General features: G+C 38.1%; 1 protein-coding gene across 1 annotated transcript in view; it reads left to right on the top strand.

Annotated features, from left to right (window-relative positions):
• KREMEN1 (kringle containing transmembrane protein 1) overlaps nt 1-20,472 on the top strand; it is a 51,334-nt gene that overhangs the window by 23,205 nt on the left and 7,657 nt on the right. The window contains exons 16-22 of the mRNA XM_082293419.1: nt 7,835-7,997; nt 10,881-10,972; nt 15,608-15,732; nt 16,169-16,322; nt 17,749-18,081; nt 18,683-18,841; nt 19,708-19,792. Coding sequence (XP_082149545.1) covers nt 7,835-7,997; nt 10,881-10,972; nt 15,608-15,732; nt 16,169-16,322; nt 17,749-18,081; nt 18,683-18,841; nt 19,708-19,792 — 1,111 coding nt within the window. The remainder of the gene's footprint in view (nt 1-7,834; nt 7,998-10,880; nt 10,973-15,607; nt 15,733-16,168; nt 16,323-17,748; nt 18,082-18,682; nt 18,842-19,707; nt 19,793-20,472) is intronic.

Raw genomic sequence — 20,472 nt, 5'->3', positions numbered from 1 at the left:
TTGTGTTACAAGGCCAAAGAAATGGAAATGCCTTCAGCAAATGTTAGTTTTGGTGAACAAATGTTGTTTTATATACTCAGTGCAAAAAGTTATAATTTCTAGTTTCTGTATTTATAGCATTCATTTAATTTCCTCATCAGAAATGTATATGATTATCAATCTTTTTCCTTTCTCTGTTTTCTTTCCATTTAGCAATACTGAGTCACCATGTCCTTGTTTTTTTTCCCAGCTGAGTCTTTCCTTTGAGCTGTTATTCCAGCCTTCTCTTACAAACCTTGTATCTCTTGTCATCTTATTCTGCCTGTGCCTTGGTGATTCAGAGAAGCAGTTCTACTTGATATGCCATAAGCAAGCGTCATGGAAATACTTGAAAAAGCAATTCTTTTTTTTTTTTTTTTCTTCTTTCTAAGTAGGCAGATAGGGGATGAAATAGTCAGACATTTCAGCGTATCATGCTTGTACATGCATAGAGCATAACTCAAAATCCAGAGTTATGTGAATGTATTTAAGTAGGATGGAGCCAAAGAAGTGGGAGGGAGGCAGGGATTACATGCTGCCAGCTGCAAAATTTTCAGTTTTGTCATATCACACCATAATGGTTGTGCAATTGACCACTCCCTTCATCCACACAGTGGCTATGGGGCATCCTGATAAAATTGCCAAAGGGATTCAGTCTGCCACACTTGACAAGGGAACAACAGTTTTAAAACTTCACAAAGAAAGAAAACAAATGGGTGTATTAAGGAACAGAAATTCTTATGGGGCCACATCACACATTCTTACTTCCAGTGATAAAGAATCACAAGACAAGCAAGTGTGTTTGCATCTTGTGGCTGAGGACCAGCCAGCAGCTGCAAAACTCTGGCTAATATAGCATGTTTGTATTGTATAAAAAAAAAGAAAAAAGGGACAGAATGAATACTTTAAAGCATTTAGAAATAATGGGAACTGCCTCTTGTGCTCATAACCTAACTTGCCTGCTTCCAACATATTCCAGAAAAGGTCTGGCCAGTCAGATTTAAAAAAAAAAAAAAAGTGATGAAAAGTGATTAGCTGGACAATGAGAGTCAAAATTTCATGAGGATAGCAAGTTCACATATATGACAGCTCACACACTGCCAGGGAACACAAGCATCAACTCTGCATGTCTGTACATTTCCAGGAATGTACATTTTTACAAGACAGACAGATGGTTCAGTCAAGGTTTGATCAAATCTCAGGTGGCATAAGTCAAGTATAATCAAATATTCACTGTGGCTACTCTCTGGCTTGGACCAATGCTAATTAAGTCTCTAATTCTGACCAGCAAAAATGATTGCATTTGAGGACTTTCAGAAATGATATGTGTATGTCTGAGTGTGCGTTTGCATGGCTATGTAGAATGAGCAAGATGCAAATTTTAAACATGTGGACTGCCCCTGCATTGTAAAGGAAGAATGATCAGCTAACCAAGTGCCCTCACATAGCATCACATCAAAACATAACTGTCTGATTTAACAAATGGGGAGTTGTTTTCTGGCAATTTTGAAAATCGCAATTTTGAACAAAGATAATTCTTTTGTGATGGCTTTTCTTTGGCTTGTATCAACTGTTCTGTTGTGGGGGGTTTTTACTGTTACACAGCACAGGCACAGAAGCCTGATAGTTTTGATGAGTGCTTGTATTGTATTAGTATGAATTGGAATAGAAAAGTATTGAAATGTAAAAATAGTACACTACTTTTTTACTTGGGTAGATCTAAATCAGCCTTATACTTCCCAAAAGCATTTATTTTGCATCATAACATAATACAGAACGAGATTTTTTTTCCTGCCCACTCGTATGATAGTATGCAAATTAACTTTTGGTTCAGTCGATAAAACTGCATCTTCAAAGAAAACCATTGCAATGCTAAAAATATTTTTAATAATGACCACAGAAGCCATATTTGTGTCTTTCATCTCCTGAAGCTTCTTCTGGTTTTAATCAGTGTTCCCACATGAAGAACTGTGGCAACCTATGATAATAGAATCCCTATTCACATCTCTAGGGAAACAAAAATGTTCTCATTTGAAGAAGGTGATGTGGTGTTTTGCCCCTTCCATCCGTGGGCCCCTGCCTCTGTTACTGCCGGGGTATCTTGGCATCAGTTCAGTGGTTTCTGTCCTTTCCTCTGTGCGTTACTTTCTCATTGAAGTGTTTCTGCTGTCTAATTATACCCTTTCAATCAAATTAGAGACTGCAGCATCTGGTTAGTGCCTGTAACTGTTGCCATCTGCACCTAGATACAGTGCTTTCATTTAAGGAGGAGTGCTTAAATTGCAATCTCCAGCAAGAACTAGAACAGTTTAGGTAGAATGGAAATGACTTAAAACTATTCTTAGAATACTGTGCAAGCACATGCATCAGGCAACCCACACTGAGTCATTATCGGACCTGGCACCCTTGGTTTCATACCCTTATATTCTGCTTAAGCATTTTCCTGACTTTTCTAAAAGGCTGTAGGAAAAACAAATGAAAACTGAGCAGGCAGTTATACCATGTAAATTCAAGGAACCTTTAATTTTTGGTCCAACCTTACAGAACATTTAATTACACTGCTGTAATGAAACCCAAGATTTAAATAGCAGCCACTTTCATTTATCTTTCATTAATCTACAGATCTTTAAAAGAAAACCTTGCTTTTTGTTGGGCAGTAGGTGGTAGGATAATTTCTGGCTTGGGTAAGCTAGTTTCAGGTTGATAATTGTTGTCAGTCTCTCTGGACACTACTCAATGCTCCAAGTAGCTTCCAAAACATTAAGCAAACAAAGTGGTTTCTTTTTTTTTCTCTCCAGTGGAATAGGAAGAAGTTTGTCATTCTGAATTTTCAGTCTCAAAAGCTGTGTACAGGCCTCAAACTTGGAAAGTCCTCTAAGAAGTCATTTAAAACACCCTGAAACCTCCATCCCTTCAGTCTGCAATTTGTAGTGTCTCTAGATAGATGTCTTTGAGAAAATCATTGGAAGCCAGTGCAGACTCAAATGTCAGTGATTTATCATAAGTAAAGAAGTCAGGCTATTACAGTCTGCACTACCTTAATTTTTCAAATGATCCTAAAGTGGCGCCCATGTGGAGTGCAGGCAGCCATGCAGTCCCAAAGTAACAAAGGAAAATGATCACTGTAAGGTCCCTACATTGAAGAAGAAACCGACACAGATGGAAAGAATTCCTACAACAGCTGCTGTTTGATCTTCCAAATGTTGATCTGGCTCTAATAAAACTAATTGTGAACCTGTATCACACACTGAGTATTCGCTTATAGGGGACAACATCCCTAGTCTTGTTTTCTGCTTTTTTGTTCTGGCAGTTGTCACTCAATAGATACTTATGTAGTCTCAGCATTCATTTTGAAAAGTTACTTTTCATCAACCATGGCACCTGATGTGTTGAAAACAAAACAGCCCTGACAACAAACTGCTGTCCATGTTTTCTCACGAAGGCTCATAAACATTAGCCTGAACAGCACCTGTTGGAACCTTTCGTACTGGAACCACTGCAGAGGTTCTCTGATTAATTATCTTTGATTAATTCTGTTTACAGACATCCCCGTGAAACAGTAGAAGCAGCAGGGTCATTAAGCAGTTAATTGAGTGAAATCATCATGGACACTGATTCTAATCACAGATTTGACATAAGCCTCTACTTCAGACTATGTCTGAAACCCAGCTGACTAAGATCTTAGAACTATGAGATCACACACTTGTAGATATGAGTGGTCACAGCTTTCTTTCTTCATGTTCTCTCTGAAACCCTAGTGTTTTAATAGAGGTTTATGGCTGACAGGATAGTTTGAGCCTTGCGTGCATGAACAAAAACCACGTGGCACATCTGCCAAGCACAGTGGCATCCTGATGCCTTTTTGGAGGCTGTCAGCTGTAGTGTCCACAAGGTGTCTGTTCTTCCCTTGCTGTCTTTGCCACTGGGAGAGGACCTGGATACAGTGTGAGTTCTGTCATAGTTTACCATAGTCTTACAAAACTTTAAGGAATAAGGCTTGCTGAAATTAATAGAACTGGTATTAATTTTCTTGAGTCACTGTTCTGATTTTACACTCCAAGGGAAGGGCTTCATAGCCTAAAGTATCATAGAAGTATCAGTCAGCACAATGCAGTTGGATCCAGTGGGTGCCACAACGTAGGGAGGTGGTTGTTACTGGTTGATTTACTCTTTTCCCCCTCCCTTCTACATAAGCTACCAAAGAGAAATCAGGTGATTTGAGTAAACCAAAGAGTTTTACCGACAGTGTTCAGTCCAGTCTGTTCTGACTGTTTAATTTAGGTGACCTCATATGAATTAGTTTTGTGCAGACAAATCTAGGTGACCTTTTTTTTAAGCTCGTCTTTTCACAGAATTATTGCACTAGTGGTGTAAGATGAAAAGTAGGGTGGAAGTTCTAACCTCCTGTTCTCCAGAATCTCTTAGGACTTGGATTTAAAATAGAGAGGACAGTGGCCTTTCTGCAGATGAAACATGCACCTTCAGCACATTGGGAGTATTAATTTAATGGTGAAATCACTAAGGTAGTGTCTTGGCTGTCATGCAGCAAAATATGATGAAATCACTGCCTGTGATAAATGGAAGAATTGAGTTGTTTACTGCCAAGATACTGAATATGCTGACATCTGTAACTATGCTACTAGGAATTTTACAGAAAACTGTACAAAATATATCTCAGCAGATCCCAGCGCTGACTGTTCAAGGTCAAAGAATGTAGGGTTGCGTCCTGGTTTCTGCTGGTATAATTTTCTTCTTAGTACCTGGTACAGTGCTGTGTTTTGTATTTAGTGTGAGAATAATGTTGATAACACACTGATTTTTTTAGTTGTTGCCAAGTAGGGCTTACTCTAAATCAAGGACTTCTCAGTTTCCCATGCTTAGCCAGTGAGCAGGTGCACAAGAAGCCAGGAGGGAGCGTAGCAAGGACAACTGACCTGATTTTATAAAATGCCAATATTTATTTGAAAATATTGCACTCCCATGCTATGGCAAAACTATTACTAATCCTTAACAAAATCCACATTCCCTGTAACACAAAAGGTTTTGTATTTCATTTGATAACAGCTGCTAAATTCCATGACTTTAAAAGTTTTCACTTCAGTGTTTCAGGGATAATCAATGATTTTGCTTGGTATCTCACTGCCTCCCCTTTCCACATCCACATCTAAGCCAGGGGAGCTTTGTTACAACTCAGCTGGCACATTTCCACCAAATCTCTTGATAGTGTAAAGGAACACAGGAGGCACTGATACAGCTACCTATTGTCTTGGGAACAAAAAGCTGCAGCTAAGAGGAATGAAGAGACATCTGACTCTTCCTTTTGTTCTTAAAGTGCAGTGAAGTTTGAAGAAAATCAGTTTAAAAAAGCTGACATGAAAATGTAAGTCAGTTGCTACTGCAAGTTAAAGCATGGGCCAGTCTTAGCTGATCCTAAAATGGACTGAAGTTAACTTCAATTTAGTTTGTGTGCCAGACTAAATTCAGGTATTGTAGCATTCCTTGCATTTCTGAGTAGATAGAAGTATATATTGCTTCTCATTTAGGAGTGAGAAGCAAAAAAAAAAGTAGTAGCACAAAGCTAATGTAGATATCTTTTCTGGATGTGTTTATCACTTCTCACAAATTCTTTATACTGCATATTATTTTGTTTATCTATTTTGATTACATTTTTCTCCCTTTTCTGCTAAATTCATCAGCTTAAATTTTCAGCTATAACCTACAAAAGCTTTTATGTTAACTGCAAAGCAAAAGAGGTATTGAAGAAAGTTGCAACACAGTCGTGACCTTAAAGTGGTTTTTTTTCATGTTTACACAAATATCTGTGGTGGCCTGGATACTGGAAACTCAAATTTGCATTTTTAAGCAAATGTATGCAGCCCATCTGTATTGCTAAGGCAGTCAGGTAAATTACAGTAAGGAGGAGTATTGACCTGAAGCTTGTTTTGGTTAAATTATATAGCTTTCTATCCAGGGATGATAGCAGAATACATTAGTGGCTGTGCAGACACCTCTTCTGTGTGCCTTCAGCAACAAAATTTCATTTAATAGAAATCCAAACTTGCCTAGGCATGAAAATGCACAGTGAAAGCACAAAACCATTGTCTTTCATCTGCTGTGTAACAGAACTCTGAAATAATTATTATAATTGTACCATTCTGATATTTGGGAGCCCAGACTAAACTAATTTCAGAGGCATGGTTTTAATAATACATTTTTCCTTCTTCTACAGTAGTTCTAAATACAAAAACGGTGCACTGTTAATATCAGGATTAAGATGTGGGTGGGTTTTTTTTTTCCTCTTCCAGCTGCAGCCACACAGGTCTTTCTAGACTTGTTTTGTAAGGTAGATCTCATGAGGGACACCTGAGATCAGCACATACTTCAGAGCACTCTCCCACTCCCTCAGGGCAGTAGAACGTCTCTGCAGCTTTAACATGGTTTCTACAGAGAATGCTATCAGATGAAACAGGAGGTTTCACAGCCTGTAGTTAGCAGAAAGCATTTGTGAATTTCCTCAGTAACACTGTCCAGTACAAATAAATGTTTACAGCAGCGTAACACAGTGGTTTTAATTCTGTCACAGACTGTTATATTTTAACCCTATTCTTAAATAAATGCAAGGATGATAAATGTTAGCAAGTATCAATTATAAACAGGATGGACTTATTTATGGTACACTTATTATAATGACTGTTTCTGGAAGATAATCACAGAATGGTTGAGATCAAAGTGACCTCTGGAGGTCATCTTGTCCAGCTGCTGTGCTCAGGCACGGTCACCTAAAGCAGGTTGTCCAGAACCGTGCCCAGGTGGCTTTTGAATATCTCCAAGGATGGACATCCTACTGCCTTGCTGGGTAACATGTTCCCATGCTTTGTCGCACTCACATTGCATAATTTAATCAAAAATGTTTTGCAATTTCAGCAAAAGGAAAATTGTTCATGCATTTGAATATTTATTTGATCAGAAGATGTCCAGTGAACATGTCCATGCCCATGGCAGGGCGGTCGGAACCAGATGATCCTTCAGGTCCCTTTCAGCCCAGACCATTCTATGATTCTATGATTAACAAGACCCAGCAAAACCAGGCAGTATGAAATTTGTAGTTCAGCAGAGAAGGGACTAATGTATTTAGTAACTAGAGAAATCATTCTCTACTTTGATTTCTAACTTGCTGAGTATTAGAAAGCTAAGAAAACAAACATACGTGGGATAAAATGTGAGTGAGGCAGAAGAATACTGATACAGACTTTTTAATTTGAAAGCATAAATGCTTTAGTAGCATATCATGACTACACTCTACTGAAGGAGGTCCCTTTCTAAGGCAATTCAATCCCTAAGAATTTTTCTAAATCAGAATGTAAATGTTGGTAAGATGCGTGCCTACAAAGTCTTTCACTTTATCAAGTCAGAACTTTAGCTGAAGTAGCATGAGATTTTGTTTAATATGCTGATAAGTAGCAGACTGGTAATATCATATAATTTCATTTTTGGAAAATTAACAAGTTACAGAGTTGTGCTAATGAGTAAAACATAGGAAAAACAGTAAAAAAAGTATTATGCTTATTCAGAAAATGCATGTTAATTGTATAAACCTCTCTTCAGACCTGTCTCGTACATTGTTTATTAAAGTAATGACATCATAATCTCTTGAATAGAGGTTTGACTGAGAGAAATCTTAAATCCTAGCCAGCATCTTTAGCTGCCTAAACAATGCAGGGAACATGGTCCTTTGGAGATGGGGTGGAGGGTAAGGGAAGAACAAACACTAAACCTACATATATTCTTTCTTTTTTTCATTTCTCTTTCTTCCCAGAATGCTATACAGCAAACGGGGTTGACTATCGTGGCACTCAGAACCAGACCTCCCAATATGCAGGGAAACCTTGTCTTTTTTGGAATGAGACCTTTGAGCATCCTTATAATACTGTGAAATATCCCAATGGGGAGGGAGGGCTTGGAGAGCATAACTACTGCAGGTAAGAAATACCACATTGCTTTAACATTGCCTGTATACCCAGTGTTACTTTAAGCAGTTGGAAGAAAATCGTGAAACTTCCTGTCATGCAGTGAAGAATGTCAGAACTGTGTCTAACACTTTTTGGTTTATCCTGGAATTAGTACCCTGGATCTATGAGCACCATTAGTAGAATAACTTTTTCAACCCAGCTCCCACATTTTTTCAGCACTGTCCCTTATAATGTGTCCAATCTGGAAGTTGGCATGACAGAGAAAGACTATAGATTACTTAAATGAAAAGGTGGAGATAAAAAAATGATCCAAATCAGAAGTACAGCAGTGCAGCAAGTGTCTGGAGGAGTCTCTTTATGATTTTTATCCTCCCACACAAGCCTGGTTCTGTTACACACTCTGTTTCCAAGTTTTGTTCTAATGAAAGTTCTGTAGTCACTAAAAATTCGAAGTGAGTTAGAGTAGTTATTTGAATTCAGAAGCTCATCTGTCAGGGGTTACAATACCAGATTAAACCACAGCAGATGCACTTCTGTTTCCTTGCCTTCTGGAGAAGTCTATGGATAGAACTCAGAACAAAACTTAAATAAGAACTTCACAGTTTAGGAGCCAAATCAGAACTTAAGTTCAGAGATGTCTGGGCTCTGCAGGCTTTTTTTCAGCTCCATGTCTCAGTAGGCATACTGATACAGAGCTATTTAAAATACAGTGGCCACTGAATTCTCTCTGATACAAATAGCAGAATTAAGAATGTAATTTTGATTGTTGCTGTGTGGCAATATTCTAGACAGACTGTATATACAGGATCTTACTTTTGGAAGTCATTTTTGGCTAATATTTTGGTTAGTACAAAGCAAAATGTGTTCAAGCTGTGCAAAAACATATAAAAAACTGAATGTTTATCCAGATACTCAAAAAACACTTGAGACTTGCTTTACCTAGCAAATGAGAACTTGGTGTTACAAGGAGCAAGAAGCCTATAATCTGATATGTAAACATGAGAAATTACTTGATTACCAAATAGAGCTTTTTTACCTCATTCTGCTAGGTGTTGGATTATCCTCGTTGAGGCAGAGTTTGACTGGAAGGTTAGGCATTTTCTTCCTTACGCTGTATCACTTGGCCTAGGAATATTCTGACAGGTGTATGGAATGACAGTCCTAACTAATGGATGACTTTTAACTTCACATTCTCTTGAAAGAAAGCTTGGAAAGTGACTAACAGTGCCAGAGTATATCTTTAGCATGCAAATGTTGTCGAGGCCTGTGATACAGCTGTTTTAGCTCTTTCTCTGACATTCATCTGTTTGATGACAATGGACAACTTGATCTTCCCTTCTCTCAGGCAGCACATACCTCACAAGGCTTTTTTAAGGCATAATACATTGCTTTGAGATTTGATTTTAGGAACAGCATTTGAATAATCTAATTTTACACTTGAAGTATTAATCAGAAGCATGCTACCTCTCCATGGGTGGTCCTTACTTGGAATACTTTGTTTACTTCAAGACACCCTGTTACGATGGAAATGCCTCATAACGTTCCACTCATTTCAACCATAACAAAATTATGAAGACTGAAATTTTTGGAGATTCTGAAAGACAGAGAGTTGTTTTCTAACTGTGTGTGCTTCTGAGGTTCAAGACAAAGATTCCTGAAGACATTCATCATGTTTCTCTACAATTTCCTCGCATTTTTAAGGCATTTATGTGTAGAGTGCCATTATCATGATTCAATTCCAGACATACGGTTTCTGTCATGAAGATGTAAACGCAAAAATTCCTGTAACTCTGGAAACAAGGGAAAATGGGTTAGTTCAAGTACAAGCTTTACTTGGTTTTAGTCTTCTACTTTTTTTAGCTACTGGAAGCTCTTGCATTACACCTAAATTCCTAGCATAGCTAGTCTTAGACTTTCACTGTCCACTACCTCTGCTAATCTGTCTGAAAACCTAACTAGCAACATTTTAGTAATCTAAACTGAACTCAACTCACCAGTTATTTTCAGCAGTCTGTTATTTGACCAAAAAACAATCCACAGAATTTCTAAAATTGGATCTCCCACAAAAGAGTTGTTAATACGTGTAAATGACAACATGCAGCTGAACTGACACTTCAGTAGGGCTGTGTCATTAATAGAATTCGTGCCAAAGTATGTGATAAAAAGATTGTAACTGGTCCTAGTTAAAAGAAAAGGTCATATTTCACCCTGACTGTCCAATCTAACAATTTATTCTCTTAAATAGATCTTTACAGCATGAATAGCTTTTCAAAGTGTACACAGAAAAATCTTTAAATAACCTAATGACTAATTAGGTGTGCATTTTTAAGTGATGCTATTCAACAGCAAATAACTATAAAAATAGTGATCATCATTATCATGGACACATAAGGAATTAACCATCAATATAGAGAAATCACTGGAATGGATTTAGTCAGTTTTATTGAAGGGAAAGAAAATAACTCTTTCCCAGAAGACTTTATCAGCTCACTGTTTTTATCACCACACATAACAGAAAGTTGGAGTCTGGACTATTTTGTACCAAGGCAAAAAATCGAGTTTATGAGTCTGTGGAACCCGTACACAGGATGTGGGACAGAAAATCTTCCTCCCTGTCAATACTGACCAGAAATAGCTCTGCACCTTTTAAACTTAGAATAAAAAAAAGCTACATTTTAGACAGTACTAACATCTTATGCTTGATGAATAGTGTCATAACCAAAGCTATCTGAACTTCCTGATAACACAAAACTTTGCCTTTTTCTTGGTAAATAGTCAATGGGAGGTATTAGAGCAAAAATAGTGATGCTGTTGAAGGTTTATAAGATTGATTTTTTTTTTGTGTGGTTTTTGAAAAAAGATTGAATTTTGCTCACTGATTTTCTCTTTCAGAAACCCTGATGGGGATGTCAGCCCATGGTGCTATATTGCAGAACATGAAGATGGAATATATTGGAAATACTGTGAGATTCCATCCTGCCGAAGTAAGAGCACCATGCAATTTTTTTAGGCCTGTGTCTCAGTTGAACAGAGATTGGCAGTTATACAACAGTGGATAGTGATTTCTAAACAGAAGCCAGGATAAGGCAAAACAGCTTATTTTCAGTTGCAGACTAAGCTATATTTTACACAGGTTTTTTAGAGCTAATGACAAGCTTACTGAATTGGTCCTCCACTGCTATCCTTTTCATCTTACCTCAGAATTACTGGATTATATTATTTACAAATCATACTGTGTGACAGGGAATCACACAAAACTTAGGAAGTACTGCTAGTTCTTTGAATCCATAGAGATATATCATTAATTTATTTAAATCTAGAGGACAAAAAAGAAAAGGAACGTTTTTATGAGGTATAAACATGTCCATCCATTGCAATTAGCTCGTAAAATGAATTACATTAGTTTAGTGTATATAGGGCATCATACAGAGAATTGCTTGGAGGAAACAAAAGACAATTATGAGAGGACATAGGGAAGAGGTGTCTCTGTGGTATATGGGAACTCTGGGCTAGAATTCTGTCTCTGGTAGGTGCAGATACTTAGCATTGCTGTGAAACCACAACCTGGACTGATTTTTTTAAAATCACATCATTCACAAGCTACTCACATGAAGCTTCTTTCCAGAATTTAATATTTTTAATGTATTCTATTTTTTACTGTGTCCAAAATGTCATGATTTGTGTCGGTATGTTCCAAAATTTTCTTTCCTGAATCACATTCTTTAAAGTACACCTAAATATTAAGAAATTCTAGTTTTGCATGCTAACAAGCAACTGTAGCTACACATTTTAGTAAGTCTAATCATTAATGTCTTCACTTCCTTTCCTAACCTCTTCTGTGCAATTACCCTCTGTTTCTAAGGCATAACTTAGGTCTTGACTGCTAAGCACCAGAGCAGGTGTCCATGCATAGGCACACATTCTATTGGAAGAAGTATATTTCTTACTTGAAGTTAAGAAAACCAAACCAGACAATAAAAATGGATCTAAAGTGATTTTTTTTTTTTTACTTTGTTCAAAGTTTTATTGTTTGGTGGTTTTTTTATGAATGTGATTCCCATGTTCAAGCTAGGCAAACAAATACATAAGCGTGACCGTAAGACAGATGCCTTTTACCTAGACTTAAATACAGATTAAGAGGTCTAATTTAATGAACACAAAATCATTCAACACTCTGATACTCATTGTTCAGAGGACATCTTACTCTTAGTTTTCTGATATACCAGGCACGATTTAAGAAACCTGACCCTCCTAATTAAGAAATTTAACTTGGTCTAAAATGAAAGAATTTGCATTTTCTTTATAAAGACCACAGATGTTAACAAATTATCTGGATATGGCACCAGGAAAAAAGCTGAAAGGCAAATTCTCTCCACTCCATTTGTTCTACACAAAGGATCCTTTTAAAACCAGCCTTGCTCGTTTTCTCTGTGGTGGGGAGCAGAGGATTTAAACTTGGACACTTACTTGCACAGATAATCCAGACTTATATTTACAAAATGTCCTTTTGACCAGTAGCAGCTGCTTCAAGCATTGCACTGAAACTTGATACTAGAAAAAGGAATTGCAGCAATTTAGAGCAAACTGTACATTGCAAGCCCATCCAAATCTTAATATAAACCTCATGGTTTATGAAACTCTCTAAGTAAAAAAATCTTTTATTCTTCACCAGACTTTCTGTTTTCAGTAAGCATGATGCTAAGTCATAAGACCATCAAAACTATCTTGTGAAGTGCACAATAAAAAACTTGAGTTTCGTGATGGAACGAGAAAGCAATTGTGTAAAAAAATCCTACTTGAAAATTTTCAGAGAAAAAATTTCCTAAATAAGCTTCTTTTCCTTAATGATATTTACTGCTGGAAAAGTATCTGGAGCATAAGTTACCTATTAACTATGCCCACATAATACCATGGCAATGCCAAGAACATGCAGCATCTTGATTGCCTAGAGAGATTTGCATGCAATGATTCATCGTAACAATAATTAAGAATCTACAGTTAAGGATTTTTCATTATGGTGATGAATTGACATGATTGTATCGTGTGTCTCATTCCCTAATGTTTATACATAACACTACATGCTTCAGTCAGAAATGTGTTCTGACATTCTGCCTTTGTAAACAGGCTGGACAGAATTTAGCAGTGTTAGATGAAGGTGTGTGAGCAGAATCACAGAAGACAGTGGTAGTTACTCCAGGAGGAGCTTAGTCTTCCCTTTTCTTCCTCTCTTCTTCTTAATGTCTGCCAAGCAGACTGGAATGGACATAAACAAAACAGCAGCTCCGAGTCCTGAGAGAACATGTGTGTCTCACATGGAGGACTCAGAACTGAATGCTTCAGATGGTTTGTTTGCAATGTTGCAGCTATTCCTGACTTTTTTGGTCTCCCTGTTAATGAGGTTAGGTTGAAGTTCAAAGGAAATAACAACTTACACTCTCAAAATGTGAAAGAAAGAAAGGCTTGCTATACCACTTAATTACATCTTCATGTTTATGACTCACATGACTCTCTCCCCATAAACAGATTTCATTACTGGAATCGTATTTCCAGTGTGCATGTGTGTAATGTAGTAAATTTGACTGAAATATCGATGAAGTGTTAAATGGCAGGGCTAGGTAAGTTACACAGAGCTGTATGGAACAGAGGAACAAGGACAGCTCAAACAATTTGTGCATACTGCCATTGCAAAAAGCTAGGAGGCTCTTCAAAGACAGCTAGATGAGCATAGCTGAAACATGGTTTTGAGCTCAAAATGATTAATTCCATATTTTAATACATTTAATATGTGCCTTTACATGTAAAATGCAGAAGCTAATGGTGTTTGCCAGGCCCTCGTTTAGTCAGATGCTGCTTAAAAGAAAAATAATATGCTTGTGCAAAAGAGATGACCTTTTAAGCCAAGAGGACAAATAGATACAAATGGGTGAAGAAAGTGTAAAACATCACTGGTGAGCATGAACAGTAATTGCAGAACATTGATTACCTCGTTTTTTGCCAAGTTTCCTTAGCAGGCTAAATATTAAGAGCAAAGAAGGTTAAAATATTGCTGGGACACCAAAGAGACTAATTAGTCTTAGGATGTACGCTTGATTTAGTTACAAAATTTAAGAAGTTTTCAAATTACTCAGTCAGGTTTCTTAGCATAGAACATACTGAAGTACTAATCCTCTGGAGCCAAGGTTGAAAGGTCTCACTAATAAAGCTCCTTTAAAAAAGAAAATCAAAATCCCAGGTCTCTTAGGAAAATGAGCTAGGTTGGATAAGTAGGAAGCTTTTTCAGGGCAGTGAAATCATGCACAATACAAAAAAGAATGAGCTCTCTCAGAGTTATCTGCCCAGCTGTACTCAGCTGGGGTGGGGCTGCAAATGGGGATTTCCAAAGGTATGTTAAATCAGGCTGTAACTTGAAGTCTCAGTACTTACATGAATGTTGCTGCAGGGCATATCAAAGCCATAACTCCATGCAAGTATTTATAATTGAAATTGTATTCTTAGAAAACAAAATTAATTTATGAACAATATTTGAAGCAATGTTATGTCATTATTTATAATAAGTTTACTGAGTACTGTAGTAACCAATGACTGCATAAATAAAACACTCATACAGGTCTCTGACCACATCATGTCATACAGAGCTGTGGCAGTTAGGTGGACAAAAAGAATCCTTGTCAATCTAGCAGGGATAAAACTTATCTTAACATAGAGCTAGTAACAGATTTAATTTCAAGTATGTGAGCAGATATGACAAGTGGCCAAGGGATAATTTTATGCCATTACCACAGCACTGTATTGTACTCCACATCCTCTCCATGGGGTGGTCATGGCTAAATTCCAGTGCTTTGAAGAAAAGTGCAAAACCAAAAAAAAAACAAAACAGAGGACAAATTATGCACTGAAGGGGGAAAACTCTGATCTCCCATAGTGACCAAGGAGCCTTGAAACATCATGTTAATGTAAATAGATTGGGGGGGGGGGGGTGAAAGTAATATTGCTCATTTTTAATCTCTTTGTAAGATACTTCAGATTCATATCAGAATTCAAGTTTTAAATATTAGGAAATTCCCTTATGTAAGTATATAGTCCCTCCCATAAAACTTGCCAAACTCCATCCTAAAACAGTTTAGGTTCCCTTCTTCAAATATCCTGGTTTGAAAACTTCCAGAATGTCATTGTGTGGAAGATCAGACATAAATCACATTGTTTAATTTACATTTTCAGAATATGCATGCCAATAGTAAAAAAAAAAAAAACCAACCAATCCCCCCTGAACCCACTTAATGCCTTGGGGTTTTTTAATTGCCTCTGTCTGGAGAAATAAACAAGGCATTTATCTCACTTATTTTACTGCAGCTTACTGAAACCAGCTAGAGAGTCTTACAGGTATATTGCTGAGAACATACAATACTCTTTTGCCCCATCACCCATCCCTGGGTGTGTTTGGAAAATCTGACAAGAATCATACAGAGAATGAATAACAAAGAGTAACGCTTCCCATACTGCAAAATCCAGACCAGAACATAGAGAGAGCTGCTTAGTAATCAGGTAGTGCATAAAGGGTCTGTGTCTTGGATGTTTACAGGCACACCTTTAGAATGACTGTTGTGTGTTACTCTTGCCAGTGCCAGGAAATCTGGGGTGTTACAAGGACCATGGAGAGCCACCACCTTTGACTGGCACCAGCGAGACCTCCAATAAACTGACGATCCAAACATGCATCAGCTCCTGCCGAAGCCAACAATTTAAGGTGATTTCTTTGATGTACCTTTACAAAATGTTTTCAAAGACAAAAATGGCAACATGCCTAAAGCTCTCTATCATATTTCTCCTCTTCCCCACTTTTTTTTTAACCTTTGGGAGGGCTAAGGTTGCACTTCCACTCCGAGAGATCCAGCTTTGTCTCTGCATCCAGAGGAATCTGGACAAATGACTAATGAATAATGCCAGGAGAAAATCAGTTGCTTACTGCAGTTGTGTCAGGCTGCCCTCCATTCCATCTTTCTCCCTAGTCTTAAGTAGCATCCTAACAGCCCAAACAAAAATAGCCTGTGGTGGTTCCTCTGACTAACCATACTTCTCCAAAACACACGTAATCTTCTGCCAGCTTTCTTGCTCAAACAACCTCTCGCTGTCACTCCTTCAAATACTATTCCTCCCTTCCTTATGCATCTTTGTTGTCAAAGTTTGCAGGCATGGAATCAGGTTATGCTTGTTTTTGTGGAAATAATCCTGACTACTGGAGATACGGGGAGGCAGCCAGTACGGAATGCAACAGTGTTTGCTTTGGAGACCATACTCAGCCTTGCGGTGGGGATGGCAGAGTCATTCTTTTTGACAGTAAGTATTGAAGCAGGCTCAGTTTTTCCCAAAGGAGAGGCCTCACATGTTCAACAAATTAGGGAAGACTCAAAAACAATGAGAACTGCTGCACACAAAACAGCAAAACACCTCAATTCAGTATGAAATAAAGCTGCTTTCCATTTCTGCATTAAATTCTCATCCATTAATAATGTGAAATAGCTCTTCCAAGAAATGATGCTTGCTCATGCTCCAGAGGTTCTCTCACTTTCCTCACAAGTGGTACTAAGTCAGCTATCAGAAGCAGCATGTCACAGAAAGACTCCCTAAGAATTGATCTTACTAGAGAGTAAAAAACTGTATGTGCATGTCTGGATATGCATTGTCAGTTGGTGGCATTTGAGTGGCTCTCTGGATTCACTGTATTTAAGTTTGCACTGGGAATGTGGACAGTTATCAAGGAATACAACAATTCACTTGCATGTAAATTGTTTCTTATACAAAAAGTAGCAACAAATCTTTTCTTCAGACTTTGTAAAAGTATCTTTTTCAAGTTACTTAGCGAAGGTAAGGTCAAATATTACTTGGGCAAGATCAAAAGACAGGATGCTTGGAAAGCACATCTATATGGCCACAGAGGTGACTAAGGTATTACAGGAGAGACTGAGAGATCTTAGATTGTTTAGCCTTGATAAAAGAAGGTCTAGGGAGGAACCTTTTCAGTTTGTAAAGCTGACTGATGGGAGAGTGTAAAAATGAAGCCATCCTCTTCTCAGTGCTATCTAGTGAACAGACAAGAGGCAACAGGCCCAAACAAATACAGGAAAATCCATTTAAACATACAAAAATTTATTTTTTTTTTATGGTGAGGGCGACACTGGAACAGATTGCCCAGAGAGGCTGAAGAGTCTCCATCTTTGGAGATTCAAAACACAACAGATACTGTGTCCTACTTTCAGAAGAGGGATTTCACTAGACAATCTTCAGGGTTCCTTTCAACTTCACCTGCTCTGTGAAGATTTGTTTTTTCAATTTCATACAGCTGTGAAGGAATGTCAGTAATTAAGCAGTGAGAGTTAATGGTCACTGATCCACTTGCCTGCCTGCCTGCCTGCCTGCCTTACAGGGATGGAGCAGAAGACCCTGAATCAGTGATAAAAGGGGACATGGTTACACACAAGGACAAGGGATAGCTGCAGTGTGCAAGGTTGATGCATAGGTGTCAGAGTAATGAGGCATAAGGAGAGTATTCCAAGCAAAGGCATCAAAGGCTGTGCTCCCAGTGCTGTGGGAGGGAAAGAGCAGCTGCAGAGACAGTGCATCCTGCTGGCCTAGCAAGTCTGTACCTTTAAGTCACATTTAAGTATTAGAATCTACAGGGTGCTAAAACTTTGCAAAACTAATGTATTGCCTCTTTTTTTTTTTCTTTCTTTCCGTTTTTCTCCCTTTCCTCTTGTTTTCACAGCCCTTATTGGTGCCTGTGGAGGGAATTACACTTCTGCTACAGCTGTGATCTATTCTCCAGATTTTCCTGACACTTATGGCACAGGCAAAGTCTGTTATTGGACCATACAAGTTCCAGGAGCATCTCAAATTCACTTCAGCTTTGTCCTTTTTGAAATCAAAGATGCTACAGATATGGTGGAATTGCTGGATGGTTACACCTATCATGTTCTAGCTCGTTTTAATGGCAAGAACCGGCCTCCCCACACCTTTAACATCTCTTTGGATTTTGTCATTTTGTACTTTTTCTCAGATGACATCAATCAAGCCCAGGGATTTGCTATCAGATATAGAGGTAAGAGGCTACCTTTGCTGATTCTACCTTTCAGTGAAGCACTTAATTCACACAGGAGATTTCTGAAGTGGCAACTAAAGAGCAAATATTTTAGCTCTGATCTAACAGGTGTTTCATTTCTCTTGTTGCCACTACTCAATGGGTGAAAGCTTTGCCAAAATTTCCCTCAGTTTAGAACGCTCCAGTCAGCTACGCCATAAACAGCAAAATACAGATTTTCAAAAATTCAGTTCTATACCTTCCTGTTAAAACAGACTGGAAAATGACAAAGGGAAACAAAACAGAAAACCAGTAATCTATCTGCATGTTGGTTCATCTTGGCTGCTTCCAACCGTCTATTCCTCTCCAATCTAAAGTCATCAAGAGAAAATGTTCTGGTCCTTGAGTTGTACCTACTGTTATGATGAACAATCAGCTTCCAGAAAAATTCTGAGAACCCCAACCTGGTGAAGTATAGGCTTTTCCTGGAATCAGATATAATTTGATTATTTGAGTTCTCTTAAGTAAACCAGAGAGCAGCATGTCTGTTTACAAGCACAAAATAAAGTCCAATTAGTCCTGCTAAGAAATTGTTACTGTAATCGTACTCTCGTGTTTTCAGCTGTGAAGGACAATGTGCATCAAAACAAGATCCCAGTGAATCACACCCTTTCAGAGAGGATAAATGAACAAGCAAATCTCAGCATCAATGCAGCCCGGTCATCAAAGATACTCTATGTCATCACAACCAGCCCAAGCCATCCAACTAGCTCCATGCCTGGTAATGATACAATAAAATGTGGAAACAGGAAAAAACAATTTGCCAAAGGAAAATCTGGAGTCACTATTTCCTTTGCTGCCTCCTCCACATTAGCAGATCCACTGTGCATCTTACTAGCAGATAAATTTTCATGTAGTCTAATTAGCACTGACTGGGATTCTCTCATTACATTTCAAAACACCTGTCAGCCTAAGTCAGAAATAGTGTGAGGATGGTGAGTTCTTGAGAATGAAAGTACATAAAACAATGTAAGTCAGAGCAGCCTCCTTACTGAAATCAGCTTCAGTGACCACTGCACGGCACAGAAGGGCACAAGTTGCTGAAAAAAGAGCAAACTTTTGTGGAGTCTAGAATAGCTTGAATGCTGGATGCATCCCTGTTGCCCCAATTAACAAAATCTTCATCAATAATACAAAGAGGACTAGACAAGTTAATGGGTGCAGGGGAGGTGTCACTGAGCACTGTTATGTGTCTAGAACTCACCTTCAGGACATCACTTAATTCAGGCAATTACTGAGCTGTAAATAATTGAAGGCTGGAATATCATGGTTAGTCTCGCCTATTGTTAAACCACCCTGGGCATCTGCTTCTGTGTATCATTGAAGCTGGGCCTCCATGCCACTGTGGACATGGCCACAGTCCTGAAGCTGTCTTTTTAGGGAGGTGTCCTGCAATGGAAAAGAACAGTTCTAAAAGTTGTACAGTTTCTGCCAGTCTGCACAAAATACTCGTAGGTTTAGGGCATCATCGAATTATAGATCTGAATAAAGCATCAGGAGGCTGTTTGTTTCTTTTGTGCAATATTCTTACTGTAAAAACTGTAAATAAATGAATGTACTGAGAGCTTCCCCTCTTCTCTTTTGCAGAGTGGACAATATATAGTCTGACAGCACTGCTCATCCTAAGTGTTACAGCCATAATAGCAAAGATACTTCTGCACATTACCATGAGGTGAGTGTGGAGCAAAACCAACCACAGAGAACCAAGATCTCAGCTCTGAACCAAACCTGGGCCTCCTGATAGTCCAACTGGCTGTATCCAAAACCAAGTCAGTTATTACATATTTGTATCCTCATAAAAGATCCTAAATAAGCACATTTGTTAACTTTCCAGTCAGTTAGGATAGCATCTGCTGCTAGAATATCTCTTCTACTCTTGATTTGACAAGATTTGTACTTTAGGAAGAAGAAAGAAAGAGGAAAATGTTATCAGACATCCAGATTTGGTGAGGTCAAATTATGATAATACTTTGCAGGGAAAAAATGAAGACCTCTACACTCATACCAAATAAATTTTGTGTCCTCTAGATGGACACTCACTGAATGAAATGATGGTGAGTTATCAGCAAATCAAAATGCTGAATATTGTATTTACATAGCACAAACAATTTACAAGGAAATTAATTTGTATTAATAGCAACTATAATAACAAAACCAACTACAGTCTGTAGAGCCCTCTTAGCCTAATGTCACTGCTGTCATTAGGGTGGCAGTAGAATACCTAACTTCTCATTTGGTCAAGACAAGAAACATTCCAAAACCCCACATTTTGCAGCAGGTACAAAGAAAAAGTGTCACAAATGTAGTGGAAGCTGTGAGCATTCCCAGTGTAGAAGTACTGCAGATATAACA

The sequence above is a fragment of the Coloeus monedula genome (genome assembly GCF_965178545.1).
Source record: "Coloeus monedula genome assembly, chromosome: 18".
Lineage (NCBI taxonomy): Eukaryota > Metazoa > Chordata > Aves > Passeriformes > Corvidae > Coloeus > Coloeus monedula.
Note: the sequence above shows the minus strand (reverse complement) of the source record. Positions and strands in the feature narration are given on the sequence as shown.